The sequence below is a fragment of the Odocoileus virginianus genome, chromosome 34 (assembly GCF_023699985.2).
Source record: "Odocoileus virginianus isolate 20LAN1187 ecotype Illinois chromosome 34, Ovbor_1.2, whole genome shotgun sequence".
Lineage (NCBI taxonomy): Eukaryota > Metazoa > Chordata > Mammalia > Artiodactyla > Cervidae > Odocoileus > Odocoileus virginianus.
This window is the reverse complement of record NC_069707.1, coordinates 33,337,338-33,352,623: the sequence shown is the minus strand read 5'-3', so window position 1 is coordinate 33,352,623 and position 15,286 is coordinate 33,337,338. Positions and strand designations below refer to the sequence as shown.

The 15,286-nt window shown below is 41.2% G+C and overlaps 1 protein-coding gene across 4 annotated transcripts in view; it reads right to left on the bottom strand.

Moving 5' to 3' along the window:
* SAMD3 (sterile alpha motif domain containing 3) overlaps nucleotides 1-15,286 on the bottom strand; it is a 41,396-nt gene that overhangs the window by 25,159 nt on the left and 951 nt on the right. For all 4 annotated transcript variants that reach the window (XM_070461323.1, XM_070461324.1, XM_070461321.1 and 1 more), the window contains 2 exons: nucleotides 14,690-14,858; nucleotides 11,822-11,929 (listed from right to left, as the gene is read on the bottom strand). In XM_070461323.1, the coding sequence (XP_070317424.1) occupies nucleotides 11,822-11,929; nucleotides 14,690-14,858 (277 nt within the window). The remainder of the gene's footprint in view (nucleotides 1-11,821; nucleotides 11,930-14,689; nucleotides 14,859-15,286) is intronic.

The following is a 15,286-nucleotide window of genomic DNA, read 5'->3' as shown; positions in this document are numbered from 1 at the left end:
TAAAAACCAAAATTTTCAAGCAAGTTACCAGAGGCAAGAGGTAGCGTTCAGTTCATTTCACTAATAGGATTGATTGGAAAGGAAGCGAAGTAACACAAGCAAGTCAAGTAACACAAGCAAGTCAAGCCGAAGCCAAAAACAGAAAGATTTCCTAAATTAACCTAAGTAGGTTAATCTTCTGGTACAAGCACGGGCTCCTTAGTAGCGCAAACAAAATTCAAATGAGCTTTGAAAGACCAGGCTTCCTTTAGAATTTTAGGTCATATTTTGTAAGAATGCAAGAGATATAAAAAAACATGAAGGAAATTGGAGAAAGAATTCTGCTCTCTTTTCATGATAAGATCTTTCTCCTTTTTTCCCCTCTGGCAATAACTATATTGGTGGTGAAAACACGTCCTGGCTAAAACAAGCACACTGCTAATTCAACACGATTCAATACAGCAACAGGCAATTCCCAGAAGAAATTTGTGCCCCAGCCCAAACTACTTTCCAATATGTTCTCTTATTTCATTCATTCATTCATTCAAGCAATATTTATTGGGAAGGTATTAGGGGGCAATTACTCATCTACAACCCCTATTTCCTTTCTTATTCTCTTATTTCTTTCTCCCACGATCTCTCTTTTATCTACTTAGACCAAGATTCTAAAGTAATGGCAGGTTTCATTGGCTGTATTATGTGCCTTCCCAAGGTTTTTGAAAGGTGCTGTAACTGTGCAGGCATTAAATTTGGTTTCAGTCTAACATTTTAACATCTATCCCTAACTCTTTCCCTAAGAGTTTCAAGTCTATTTAACTGCATGACCCCTTTAGACTTTTGAGGTTGCTAGTCTTATTTAGTATCTCATCAATGAATAACTTCTACATTCCAATGCTATAAAATAGGTCTTGAGGCAATTTTTATCTTCTTGCTCTATATAGGTCTATTCTCTTCAACATCAGGGTAAAAACTATATATATAGCATATTCTTATTTCTTTCAAACGCCTAGAATGTAACAGACACATATAGGCTCAATCAAAGCCAGACTTGAGTCATCTTGCTCCTAATTAGATAAAATCAGAGGCAACAAATTTTCCTTTTCTTTACATTAAAACAACTTAACAAGATATTTTGGAAGTGAACAGAATACAAAGTATGCTAACTAACATAAGTCAAAACTAATATTATACAGAATACTAGAGTCAGAAATTAAAAGCACACTCTAATTGAGCGCAGAAAACAGCAGGCACAATCACCACCGATTCATAAAAATATTAAAATTCAATATTTGCATTGGATTTTAAAAATCTTTACTGTGAGGTTGTGATTATTCATATCATTACTGAGGTAGAGTGGAGCAGAACACCACAGAAGTCAGCTCAAAGTAAGAACATGAAGCAGAAAACAATCCCAGACTAAGAGGATGCTGATCGCTCTGTTTCCACTTCAGAGTCAGTGCCCTTTAACAAGATAATATCAGAAAACAAAGGTATTTAATTCAGTGGGTAGCAACCCTGGGTTCACAGTACAATCATCTGGAAAGCTTTTAAAACATGTTAATGACTAGGACTGATTCCCAGTATAACTGAATCAGAGTCTACTGCACTAAACACTCAGAGTCTATGTAGACTTTATATTGTAATAAAATAAAACTAACAATAAACTTAAGCTGGCACATTTGATAATTATCAACATTATTGTTGCAATATGTGCCAATTTAAAAATTATGAGGACCTTCCTGTTGGTCCAGTGGCTAAGACTTTGTGCTCTCAGGGGGCCAGGTTTGATCCCTGGACGAGAAACTAGATTCCACATGCCTCAATCAAGGGTTCACATGCTGCAAATAAAAGATCCACACGACGTAAGGGAGGTCAAAGGTCCTGCGTACCTCAACTAAGACCTGATCCAGCCAAACAGATAAATGTTTTTTAAAAATTATGAGATAGAGGTTCTCATGAAGAAGCTCACTGACTGTAAAACTTTGTTTAACTTTAATAAGAATGAAAAATCATTTAATTATTTTTACTCCCAAGGAACAGACAATATGGGCCTCACCTAGGATAAGGGAGATGACCCTGTGCAGAAAAGGGCCAGTGGAGTTCCTGCTTGTTAAGGAAAAATCTCAACATACAGGAAACAGAAGTTGAGCCTTGGTAGGGAGCAGGAGAGACATACATTTGGGCAAGGACTACTTGTTTTATTGCCAGAGTATATAACTTACTCAATAATTAGGACAGCTTATAATATAGTCCAATTTTGTATGCCATTTTATTATCAGCTAGTATCCAATGTTTCTTCTCAGATCCAGCCAAGATTCAAGCCTTCTAAATCTCCAGGACACACTATGCATATGTCAACAGTTGTTCCTCTCACCCCAAATGCCCCAAGTTTCCTTCATTCTTCTAGGCTCACCTTCAGTCTTCTCCCCAGGTCGATGCTCTTCCCCTCTCTCCCGGCTCTCTGGGGTCTTCCTTGTCTAAATCCCCCATACGGCCTGGTCCAGCACAGGCCCCACGGGTACTCAACTATGTCTTGCTTTCTTACCTGTTTTGATTTCCCTAATATCATTGTAGAATGAAACAGTTGTTCTACAGTTCTATAACAGTTCTTTAACAGTTCTAGAACTATAACTGCTATATAGTGATAGCTATTTAGGGACAGTTCTATAACAAAAATGTTATAGAAAGCTTCAGGAACATTCGAGAGAGAGATAAAAATATTAAATATAACATTCTAAGACAGAGAAACAAAAACGTCCTAAGTTCCCTAAACTTGTGTATTCACACATGAAATTGACATCTTCTGAAAAGGGGAATTATATTAAAAACAACCCACCCATGATAAAGGAACCATTGACTAGGAAGGCATCAAGCTGACATGCCAGCGGAGAGAAGCCTGACATCACCAAGTCCTCAAGTTTGAGATATGAAAATGTGTGGGACCCAAATGCAAGAGAGGCAGATCTGGGGATTGGAGTAGAGTCCTCTGTATACACAAAGGACACCTAAGAATTAGCCTGTGACTATGAAGGTGAAAGTGAAAGTGAAGTCGCTCAGTCGTGTCCGACTCTTTGCGACCCCATGGACTGTAGCCCAGCAGGCTCCTCTGTCCATGGGATTTTCCAGGCAAGAGTACTGGAGTGGGTTGCCATTTCCTTCTCCAGGGATTCTTCCCAATCCAGGGATTGAACCTGGGTCTCCCGCATTGTAGGCAGACGCTTTTGCCGTCTGAGCCACCGGGGAACTTCATAATAATCAACCACCACTGAGAAAACCTCCCAAAGAAGTTTTCTCACCAGGCTTTAGCTACATCCTATGTGGGTTCTTTACAGAACCAAAGGCAGAGTTCATGTCACACTCAACTGAATCCTGGTTGACTTTTGGCATCATAGTCATGAATCAGGTCTACTTTCCTAAGATTTGGGCCACAAATGAAACCTTTCTCTAGGGGTCCCCAGCTTGGAGATAATCTGTTACCTTGAGGGACTGTGATGCTTTTCTAGTCCTGTAAAATGGTATTGCTTTCTGGTCCTAAAGGAAGAAGAGCATGAGACAAGTGGAAGTCTTGGCTGTGAAGAACAACTGTTCTCACTACCAGGCCTGGTCTTCACTTGTAAAGAACCACCTCAGTCAATAGTAGCGTTCCCAGAATCGAAAGAAAAAGCAGTGACAAATACTGTGCTCTCCAGGGACTTAATGGAAAGACTGTGTTCCACAAGCCTACACTCATTTTATTCTCTTCCACACATAAACTTGCAGACTCTATACACTGAAAATGGTATATATTGGGGTGCCCAGTTTTCTAGTATCAACTCTGAAACGAAATGCCATGTAACCACATCTAAAACCTTCAGTGTTTGGGGAACATAGAAGGGAATGGAGTCAAGTAAGAGAAGGTTTAGACATCTGTTTAAAGAACTTGCTGTCATCTAACCGTAGGACACAAAAGGACATTATAATACACATCTTCAAAACAGGGATCGAAGTTCTCCGAACTACAAAGTTCAACAGAAATGTTGCGTCTATATTACTATGCCAGTACTCTGTGAATTACCTGCTTTACTTTACCTGGGCAAGACTTCCCACTGCTAAGAAAACAAAGTAAACAGGAAGTTCTTGAAAAGCCCAACAGAGAGATACATTTCAATGAGCTAGGTGAGATGCCATCTCTGAAAATATAGAACGATGTCACTGCAAGACATGCACGGACTATGAAGGAGATGCTGTTTTGTTGCTGCGGCCACGAGTAATTCAGAAAATGTTTTCTCCACATTCTCATCATTTGATGTGTGCTTTTACTTTGTGTTTTCTAGCTCTGGGCTATCACAGCCACCATTTAATCTATGAAATTTCCAGAGGAATTTAGTTTCTGAAAGGCATGTGTGGACATGTGATCAAGCAGAAAGTAGAGGCAGAGATGGGGCTGGCATCAGGCACTGTGCTGTAACTCAGACAGACAGACACCTCTCAAATCCTCTCTGTCCTTGGTTGCCAGTTAGAGATTCGAGGACCCAGGAACTTTTGGGGTCTTGACTAATCAAGAAAAGAAGCATAAAATAAATACATCTTTTATTTCTTCCTGTTCCCCAATTCTTCTTGGTACTGACAGATGGACAAAGACCCAGAAACGTGACCTTACCCTCAATATTTACACTTACTAGCATGACAGTCGCAAAAACAGATCTCATAGAGCTATCATGTCTGAGTCCCTCTTTTCCTTTTTCATTTCTCTTTCATAAAAAAGAAAAAGTAATGAGACATTGCCTATGCAGTTGTTGGACTACAATTTTGTAGTTCATAATTATCCAAATCGGGTGGTTCAGGGCAGCTTTTTATTAATCCACCTGTATTCGACTAGGTTTTTGAATCCTGATCTCATGTGAACAGTTTACATCCTCAGAGCATCTGCTAAATAGAGATGAGTCTGGAAAACTCACTTTTCAAATCTGGCCCACAGCGCTGGTTTTATGTGACTTTTGGGGCCAAAAAGAAAGACTGACTTAGTCTTGCCCCAACTGTGTGCCATCTAGGCTGTGACTTGCCAGTTCCTCAACCATGTAGCTTCATACAAACAAAAGTTTCCTATTTCTAAGGATTCAAGCAACTTGATTTGTACCAAAGTACCATTAAACCGGGTGGCCTAAGGGGCTTCCCAGGTGGCACAGTGGTAAAGAATCTGCCTGCCAGTGCAGGAGATGTGGGAGATGCAGTTTCGATCCGTGGTTTGAGCAGACGCCCTGGAGTAGCAAATTGCAGCCCACTGCAGTAATCTTGCCTGGAAAATGTCATTGACAGAGGAGCCTGTCCATGGAAAATTTCAGGAAAATTTCATGGACAGGCTACAGTCCAAGGGGTCACAGAGTCAAATATGTATCAGATACACAGTTGATCTGATTGAGCAACTACCCACACACACACAGGTGGCTTCAAGAACAAACACTAATTTCTCGTGGTTACAGAGGTTGGATGTTGCAGCCAAGTTGGGCTCTTGGCAAATGTGCTCTTCCTGGTTTATGGAAGACCGTCTTCCTGCTGTGTCCTTCCACGCCAGAAAGAAAGCAAGTTAGCTCTCTGGTCTCTTTCCTTTCTATAAAAAAATACTACTTTTTTTTGGCCGTGACCCGCAGCAAGTAGGATCTTAGTTCCCTGACCAGGGATCGAACCTATGCCTCCTTACAATGGAAGCATGCAGTCCTAAGCCCTGCACCACTAGGGGAGTCCTGTTGGCCTTTTAGCCTCTTATAAGGACACTAATTCCATCCATGAGGGGTCCATCCTCAGGGCTTAATTACTTCCCTCCAAATACCATCATATTGGGATTAGGGTTCCAACATATGAATTTTGGAGAGACACAAGCATTTAATCTATTGTACACCCAGAAATGCCTTGCTGCTACTGCAAAGGATAGTCCCAAGACAACACTAGCATCACCTAGGGCACCTGTTAGAAGTGCTGGATCTCAGGTCCCACTCCTGACTTACTAAATTAGAACTTGCATTTTAATAAGATTCCTGCGTGACTTTTAATTATATTGGAGTCTGAGAAGCACTGGTATAGGGCCCTGATATATTTCATTTAAGTCCTCCGGGAAATTCTGATGCACAGTCCCAGTCACAGAGCACGGTCCTGTCCATTGGACAGCACAGGGTCTTCTTGCCTCCTCAACAGCACCCCTCACTGTTTTCAGCAAGTTCATTTTCTCCGCCTCTCTCTCTCACATTCCAAAAGCACGCACTCCAAATAGCATGTCCTATCCCATTGCAGGTGCCTGTACCTTTGCACCAGCTGTTTGCTTTTCTGGGAACGTTCTTTCCTTCTCTTGCTTCATTTTCCTTCAGATGAAATTCAAATTATGTTTCAAACCCCCCCACACACCTTCAGTTTTTGAGAAGACTTTCCTCAGGGACCTTCTCTATACTTACTTCCCTAAAAGTCTCATTTTTCTTTCTTCTGGGCTATTTCTATACCCTGTGCATTTCTATTTCTGTTTCTCTTTCTCAATATTGCAGTTATTAACTTCTGTATCTTTCTTGTCAGGATCTGAGTTCCCCTAAGCAAGGACAAAATTGCCCCCACTTCACCCACTGTCTGTATAATATCTAGTTCATGGTGTATATTCAGTAACTTTTGGACTGAACAAAAGGGAAGGAGAGACTAGAAATCAAGTGTACTTTGATCTCTCTGAAGACTTCCTATTAGTTAATAGGAATGAGCAGGAGTCAGAGAGTTATTTATCAGTCACAACAGCCTAGTTTTCCCTGCAATTCCAGTTTGGCTGTGTCCAGATATCCTCCACTGAAGGAAATTTCTGTTCTAACTTGATGAGCCAATGTTCCTCATTTCATTTCATTTGGGTCTCTGCTCAAGCAACATCTGGTCAAAGTCAAAAGACTGCCTTGAAAGCCCTCCTCTGTTTCGCCCCTTTTTTCTTTGCCTTATTGACTCTCATAGCACTTAAACATATTTACAATGTAACATCATAGGTATTTATTATCTCCTCACTATTAGAATGAGAACTCTGTGAGCTGGGAGGCTTGGTCTGCTCCACCCCCCAGTGTATCCTCTCTCCCTCCCAGGGCCTCGCAGCCAGTAAGCACCAGGTAAATGTTTGCTATGGAATGAATGAATGGACCCTGACTCAGGTAAGAAATCATTAAGTCAGCAGTTCCTAAGGTGGGTCCTGTGATGTTAATAGATGGCACGCAGAGAAAGAATTCCGGGCCAGACAGAGTGAAATGGGTTTTCTTACTAAGGGACGCTTTATAGCATTTCCTCGGTCACTGTACACTGCGAATCTCCAGTCAGGGACTAGACTTGGAAGGTAATACGTCCAAAACACACAAAACTTAGGCATGGGTGTTCTATATCCCTGCATGGTAGGAGATGTGGGATGCAGCACTGCACTCTTGTTTCACTGACCTGGGATTCAGCATCACATGCGACCATGTATCACTTGGGTGGTCCTGGTGCACTCTGAACCTCCCCTTATTATGTGATGGACAAGATACACACATGAGGGTGCTGTTCCTTATTTTAGCCATGCATGAGCCACTGCCTACAAACAATATGTCAAGCGTGGACCTACTGACATTTGCCCTCCTGAGCAGAGGCAGGTGAGTAAGATCATTCTACATTATTTTATAGTAGTAGCCAGAACCAGAAAAAAAGTCATCTTTAAAATAATTTTAAAACATGCGTGAAATTGTGACTAATTTATAATTACACCCAAAGGCTGAAGCAAAACATCTGCACACACGTATATTTAAAGTTCAGGCCAAGTGTTTTTAAAGTGGCATTAAGGAGACCTCTACCTATTTACCTGGTTTCATGCCTTATTAGGTAACGAGAGTGAAACAAACAGTTTCAAACAGTATAAAGGAAAAATGAAGAACGGCATTACAAAAGAAAAAATATCTTTCTAAAGGATCACCAACACATGCTGAGGACAGGACCTTATAAGCTTTCCATCAAGAAAGGGCATTTAAGCAATTCAGTAAAGAGCATGGGATCACCTATCACCAAAGAAAGCTGCTTCATGTCACAGCAGCATGTGTTTCCTTGGGACTCGGAATTCATCCACTGGGACACACACATCGTTTCAAGAGTCAAAGTCATGTGAATGTCCTGCCTCTAGAGCCTTCTTTTATTTCTTGTCTGCAAATGATCTGGATAGAAAACACATGTTCCTTTTAGGGAACCTAGGAGAAATTATCACAAGAATAATGCCGGCCACCTTGTACGGGATTTTAGCAGCTGCCAGGGACCTTCACTGTTACTGCACCTGCAGGTGGGGGCTCCCATCACACGATGTGCAGAGACCCACTGGACCACAAGTGACAGCCCGGATTCCCACCCCTGGTGTGAGAGATCCCAAGGCTGGAACTCGATCCACCATCCTTTCCCACCTCATTAAAACACATGGCTTCGTGAAAGCCTTGTAGTCAAACATCAGCTTGCTAGCCTGTTATCTATGGGTGGCCCATAAACTCCTGAGGTTTAATTCTGTTAAAAAAATGAGCATATATAGCAGGAATTGTATCAAAAATGTCTAAAGAGAAAGTGATACTATTCAAATATTTATCCTGTCTTGTAAAGGTGTATTCAGTCTTTCATTGGACCTTACATCCTCATTTCAAATAAAATCTCCTATTTAGCCTCTGTTTGCCAAGTACTATGCCAAATGCTTTGCTCACAAGGGAAAAAGGGTATGGCTTTTGCCCAGGTAGCTCTTGTATGGAGGGAATACAGACTTTAAAGTGATCAGTTCCATTATCTAGTCTTATAAGAAAGGGGTATGTAGAGGATGCTACATGGTAGAAAAAGGGCTCCTTGCCTGAGCTGGAATATCAGTGGTGGAGGGGGGGCGGTTTCCTTCAGAAACAGGGATTTTTGAGCAGAATCTTCAATGATGAGCAGGTAGAGAAGGGAAGGGAAGAACACAGGCTGAAGCAGGAACTGTGCAATAGGCTCTTAAATCAACACCTGTTGAACGAAGGGCAGGAGATAGGCGATTTTCAAAAAGTATTTGTTTATCTGGCTGGGCCAGGTCTTAGTTCTTAATTGTGGCATGCAGGATCCTTGATACTTGTTGCCACATGAGGATTTCTTTTTGTTGTTGTGGCATATGAACTCTGTGGCAGCATGTGGAATCCAGTTCCCCATCCAGGGATCAGATTTTAACTCACATGGCTGGATGATGGAGCCACTCTCTGAGAAAGGATGTGAGAGGGGAGAAAATCTTCTATCCCTCCTCATTCCATAGCCCTGAATAAATGGCAGAACCAGAGAAAAACTATCTGAAACAGGTGCCTCTGCTGTGTCCTCATCTGCCCACGCATAGCTGACTGCCCAGGAGAGGACATCTGACCTGCACTGGAACCCCCCTAGTTCCTCTTCCCCAGATACTGAAAGACTGAGTCTGTTATCTGGGGTGATCTGAGCTCTTTTCACGGAGAATTTCCTGGAGGCAGTGCTGTGGTGAGCTTGCCATAGGCCAGCCAGTCTGAATGGGACCCAGTGTACATGAATAGTAGGATAAATCCATCCTCAAAGGAAGAAGTAAGGGCATGAGGCAGATGAGGGAAGCAAAAGAGAGATGGAGATGGCCATCATGTGGCTCCATGAAAGTGAGGGAGGGACCGCTTGACCCCTGGCTTTCCAGCACCAGTGTCTCTACCCCTGTCACTGGGTTCTAGCGAATTTGTATTTATTATACTTAAATATACACTAAAGCAAGAAACATGAGTTCAGTTTTTGGACATGTTTAACTGTGGTGCTTGTGATGAGCAGCTAGTTGGCACATAGATTAGGAGACATTTTATGATTAGAAGAAAGATATGAGACTTTGGTTTCCAAACTCTCCTGTTTTTCTCCATTTCTAACACAATTCTGTTTGTTTTTTTTTCCCCTCCTCCATGCCAGACACTATAAAGAATGAGAAATACCCTGAAGCACTGGTTGTGCTTTTGATCAGCCATGTGAAAAAATAGGCATAATAATCTGATTCGGCCAGCATTGCAGGACCATATAAGAATGGAATATCGTCAGAGGGCTTAGGAAAAAGAAAGAACCCAGAGAACCTGTAGAAAGGGCATCCTCATCTCCCACTGGCAGCAAGAAGGGAGAGGAAAGAGGTCCTCAGCAAAGTGAGCTTACTACCTGGAGCCATGCTGAGTAGACTGTGGTACTGAGTGCTTTCCAGGGCTTCCTGGCTTAGCACTGAGCAGGAGTTATCTATCTTTAGATAATGGTCCTCACAGGAGCCCTGTGACAGAAGTATTTGTGGTTATTATTCCCATTTTTCGGTTTGAATACTGATTCACAGTGATGTCGGGGTTGGACCACTGGGGCTAATCATCTCTCGTCCTGCCTCTACTGAACAGTCAGAGAAGGGACTGGCAACTTTTGGCAGCTTCATGAAGGGGTAGTTGAAGACCCCCGCCTGACTCCACACACCTGGAACCACATCGAAGGACGGCACTGGGAACCAACCAGCACCCGTGAACAGAAGGACGGTGAATGAAGCCATCATTCAAACGTATTTACATCTTCTGAACCGCAGTTCAGACCGGGAAGACCCCGGGGACCAAGCCCTACCCAGGATATTGCCTCTATCTCCGCATTCATCACCCCCAAGTGGGAGCCAATGGTGTGAGAGAAGATGGAGTCTACCACTTGAAGAGCTGGAGCCTTGGAGCCCAGGGATGAGAGTGCAAGGTTGCAGGTGGTGGAGAGAGAAAGCGAGCAGAGAGGATGCCCAGAGCCGAAGCCCATCTGCAAGAGCACCTGATCAAAGGTGCCAAGTTCCCCTGCACTCACTCACGGGGCTGCTGGGGCTGGGCGGCCAGGGGCCGAGGCTGCTGCCTTTGGTCCCCTGAACTCCCACGCTGATGGCAGTATATCCAGTGCAGTGGTGAGAACAGCCCATTTGGGAAACTAGATAGAAGTCCCTTGACTTCTCTAAATCTCAGTTTAACTCATTCACAAGAAAGAGAGAATAATACCGACCTGACAGGACTGTTGTGTGCACTAAATGAGATGATAATGGAAAGTGAAACTATAAAGAATGACGCTCTGGCCTGGCTATCGCCTGATTATATGGTGCCAGCTGACATCTCTCCTTTCCATGACAGTACACTTAAAGAAAAGCATTTGCTCAGCAGCTGCTGAAAAGAATAGGCATCAGGGTGATGCCTGAACTGCACAGGGCAGGTGGCTGGGAGATGCTAGCTTGACTACCGTGACTCTTGGACCATCTCTTACCTACAGTGCCCCTCAGGACTTTTAGTGCCACACTCCTGGGTCTGTTTCTCTAGATACATCGTTTTCCTCTGTTCCAGGTGTGGCCCATATGTTGAAATACTACAGCTCATAACACCCAGTGTAGGGATGGAAGGAAATGTTTAACAAAGCAGTGCCTCCCCCCACAAAAAAAGGCAGTGCCTCCCTCAGGAATGGTCAAGACTGTTAATTCAAATTTAAAAAAAAAAAAAAGACTCCTCAAAAACTTAATTCTATAAGACACTATTTGCAGAACAAATTCCATCTTTGTGGCTACTGCCAATCACTCTGGACAGTTTATGACAGAAAAATCATCTTTTTCCTTAACAACGTGTCCTTGAAAGATGCATAATATCATCTCAAAACTTAACTTGTTCAATGCAAAGATAAAATAAATTGACCTTCATCTCTTACCAAATGTCTTCATCACTTGATTTACAAAAGTCCCTTCCAGAAAAACAAACAGTTTCCACTTAGAAATGCATTTAAACATGAAACCTCATAAAAATAAAGACAAATACTATCAGTTGGCTTTCAGATGTTTAGAAGCTGTCCATCCCACCTCTGCTTCAGTACTCGGTGGTCAATTAATCCGTTATCAAGGTTGTCAGCTGGATAGGAAGATGGCATCTGCTCCCCTCCACTGGACGGGCTGGAGCACTGTTCATCCCTGTCACCGAGAAAGAAAAGGTGGGTCGAGGGCATCCAACTGTTGCTGTCATAGTGACTCTGAAGGTATAAATCAGCCCAGAGTAAACACTATGATCTGTGTCCACTCCAAGCTCCACATTAGCATCATGACTAAGAGGACTGAAAGAAAAACCCTCTGGGGCCATCTCACTCGCTACCGGTTTACACATGCCGGGAGGGGGATGATGCCAGTTCACTCTGCTGTTTTCACTCCTCTATCACGTTTAAAAATGGCATTATTGATAATCCTTTCCATCATGAAACAGTGGTAATAACAGAATATACCTTTGTTGATTAACATTATTATTTGGCAAAAAAGTGAACTCTATTTCAGATCCTTTCTCTCTTCCCTGCCATCTAGGGAGACCTTTTATTATTTGTGGAATTTCATGATCTTTGAACCACTTTTCACTAACTCCTTCATCTTCTAACTGATACAACTGAAAGGAAGGCAACTTGCTTACAATCACAAGCTACTCAGTAACGGCAACCAATACCTCAGTTTTCCAACTTTCCAACTTCTTGTCCAGTGATTTTTCTACCGGCTTCAACAAGAGCAACACAAAAAGCAACTGGATATACTCCTGTCATAAATCTGAGTTGGAGGCCAAGTATCCTGTCCATATGTGGCCTGTAAATTTTTTTTCAAAGTAACATACCAGGCAACTGTTAGCCATTAAATGAAGTTTATACTGAAGTCCAAACCCATCTGTAAACTCTGATCTAGGCTGCCAATTTATAAACTCTTCAGAGGGAGTCCTAAGCATCATTTATTCTACCCACTTCATTTTACAGTTGAAACTAAGAAAAGTCAAGCAAATCTCCAAGGTTAGATGAGTAGCTAATATTAGAACAGAGATCCGTAATCCAGTTTTAATACCTAGCTTCAGGGTTCTTTTTACTACACCAAATTTCCTATCTTTATTAAGAACTTATTAAAATTGTTTAACTAAATAAATAGCATATTCTTATACCTTTTTTCTATTACTATGAGTCCCACATGACAATGTATTTGTTAAGTGCCTACGTATTTGACAATAAGCAAATATAGCCGATAAACATTTTAGCTAACTATAACCTCTAAACCTACTTGAAATTGTGATTTTTGCACCAGAATAATTGAATCTGAATGTAAAACAACACAAACCTTAGAGTCAACTATTTACTGGGTAGAATGAAGAGTCCCCACTCAGCCCCTGGAAAACCAATGTTCTAAGTCATGGTTACGTTCCAAAATGTGGCTTTATAAAGCACATTAATAATGCTTAATATTTAACCAAAGACTATATTTTAGTGTGGGAGAAGGAGGAGATATTTTCTCAAAGATTATGATACTCTGAACATCAGTGTGATTAACATGGAATTAAGTATGTATTATTTTTCACAACCTAGAGATGAAGCAAAAGGAGTGTCAACATTTAATGCAATCAATCCAAGTCAGTGGTAGGACCAGGAATGATGCCCAGACTTCCTGGCAGTCCAGTTAGTTCTCATTTACTAGAGAACATTATAAACTGCTTTGCAGTGGGAAAAAAGGCTGTCAGTTTTCTTCCAAACTGTGCCTAAGGCAACATCAAGATTCCAGTCAACTGAGGGGAACTTCCAGCTCAAGAGTCCAACTCATCCAAGAATGCTGGGAAATTACTTCGAGCTCTATATGAGGTTTACTCCCTCCCTGCGCTGCAAAGGAGTAAGGCATAAAATGGGAATTGCATCAAAAGTCACATATCTTTTACACAGACGTGTCAAAACAACATTTAGAAGAAATCCCTCAAATAAATCTAATGGTAGCCTCTCCAGACCAAATGTGGACCATTCCTTCAAGCTGACCTATCCCCCCTCCTTGTCCCAAATATTCACATTCTCTAGAAATCAAATTACCTAAGTTAGAGCTCTCTAACATTGCATTGCTTATAAAAAAGCAAGACAGAAACATGGGGTTTTACAGATATACTGAAAAGAAAGAAACTAAAGTAAAAACATGGAATGGATTTCATCAATCATAACCTTATTTTAAAAACTAATGAATAATCAGAATGCAGTAGTTACTTAAACTTAGAAATCTGGCAAGAAGTTTCAAATATCAAAAAGCCAAATCAGAATGTCTGAAATGATCCTGGGGCATAGATTATAAAGTGAAATTTTTAATTTTATAATTTTTGTTATTATTCCTTTTGATGGCAGAAGTCAATGATTAAAAAAAAAAATAACATCAAAACCTCAAAACCATCACAAATTTTTCTACAAGACTTCTGTGGGAAGCTACCACAGCATTCAGTGCTCCAAGAACACTCTTGAAATCCAGTGCAGCAAAAATCTTTGGCAAATCATATTATGAGGGCCTCTAGAAGAGAATATAAATTAGTTACTATAAGGAATCCTGGGCAAATAAGTAAATACACACATAAATAGTTTTGGGGAAATCAAAGACTTCCTCAAGTCTTAACTTTAAGACCTAAGCTGCAGGAGTTCATTTCTGCTTGTGTTATATTTTAACTGCTTATTACAGAGATTTCTATACAGGCTTATAGGTCTTCCCTAATAAATGGAGTTAGAGTTTAAAAACCTGGTGCATTAAAAGAAAAAGTATCTTGATTCATAAAACTTTGCAAAAACAGTTACTGTACACACAAGTTGAAGATGGTCACAATTTTCAACAAAGTTTAAACTCCATATGCCATGCTACAGCCATCTTAGGGAAAGCACAGAATCAAAAATAAGGCCATTCATGAACACTTACTCTGCTTGCATGACCGGGGCTGTTTCTCCAGGGGACTTCAGCTCTTGACTCTTCTGCTTATATTTCTTAATTAAATCCATTAGAACAGCCTGGTGCCCAATTTTCTTTACCAATTGCTGAACCATCCGATCATTAAGTGCTAGGAGAGCAGCCCCACTTACTTCTTCCTCTGGGAAAAAGAGAAAAAAATCTCTACCTGTCTGCTGGGTAAAATACTGTAAAACACGGCACCCTGAGCAGGCAGAATTATTTCTCATGTTAAAAGGAGCATCTAAACTTGTGCTCTGCAGTTATAAAATTATCTGTGTTTTTGCAAAAATAGGACACTAAAATTGCGTAATTCCAAATGCATGTCCGCTCCCAAGAAAGTACTGCAAAATGGAGTCACAATAAAATTTTTTACATCCACATTAATGCCTCCCCTCTTCTGATTCTAACATTGTTTTCATAAGGAAAAAAAAATCTTTTTGGAAAAGTATTCTTAATGTACCTCCCAGGCAATAATCAATACTTGTAAATCCAACACTATACAGAGCTGCCTAAAAACGCACATCCTGGACAAAAGTAATATTAAATATATATATCAAATATGTATTT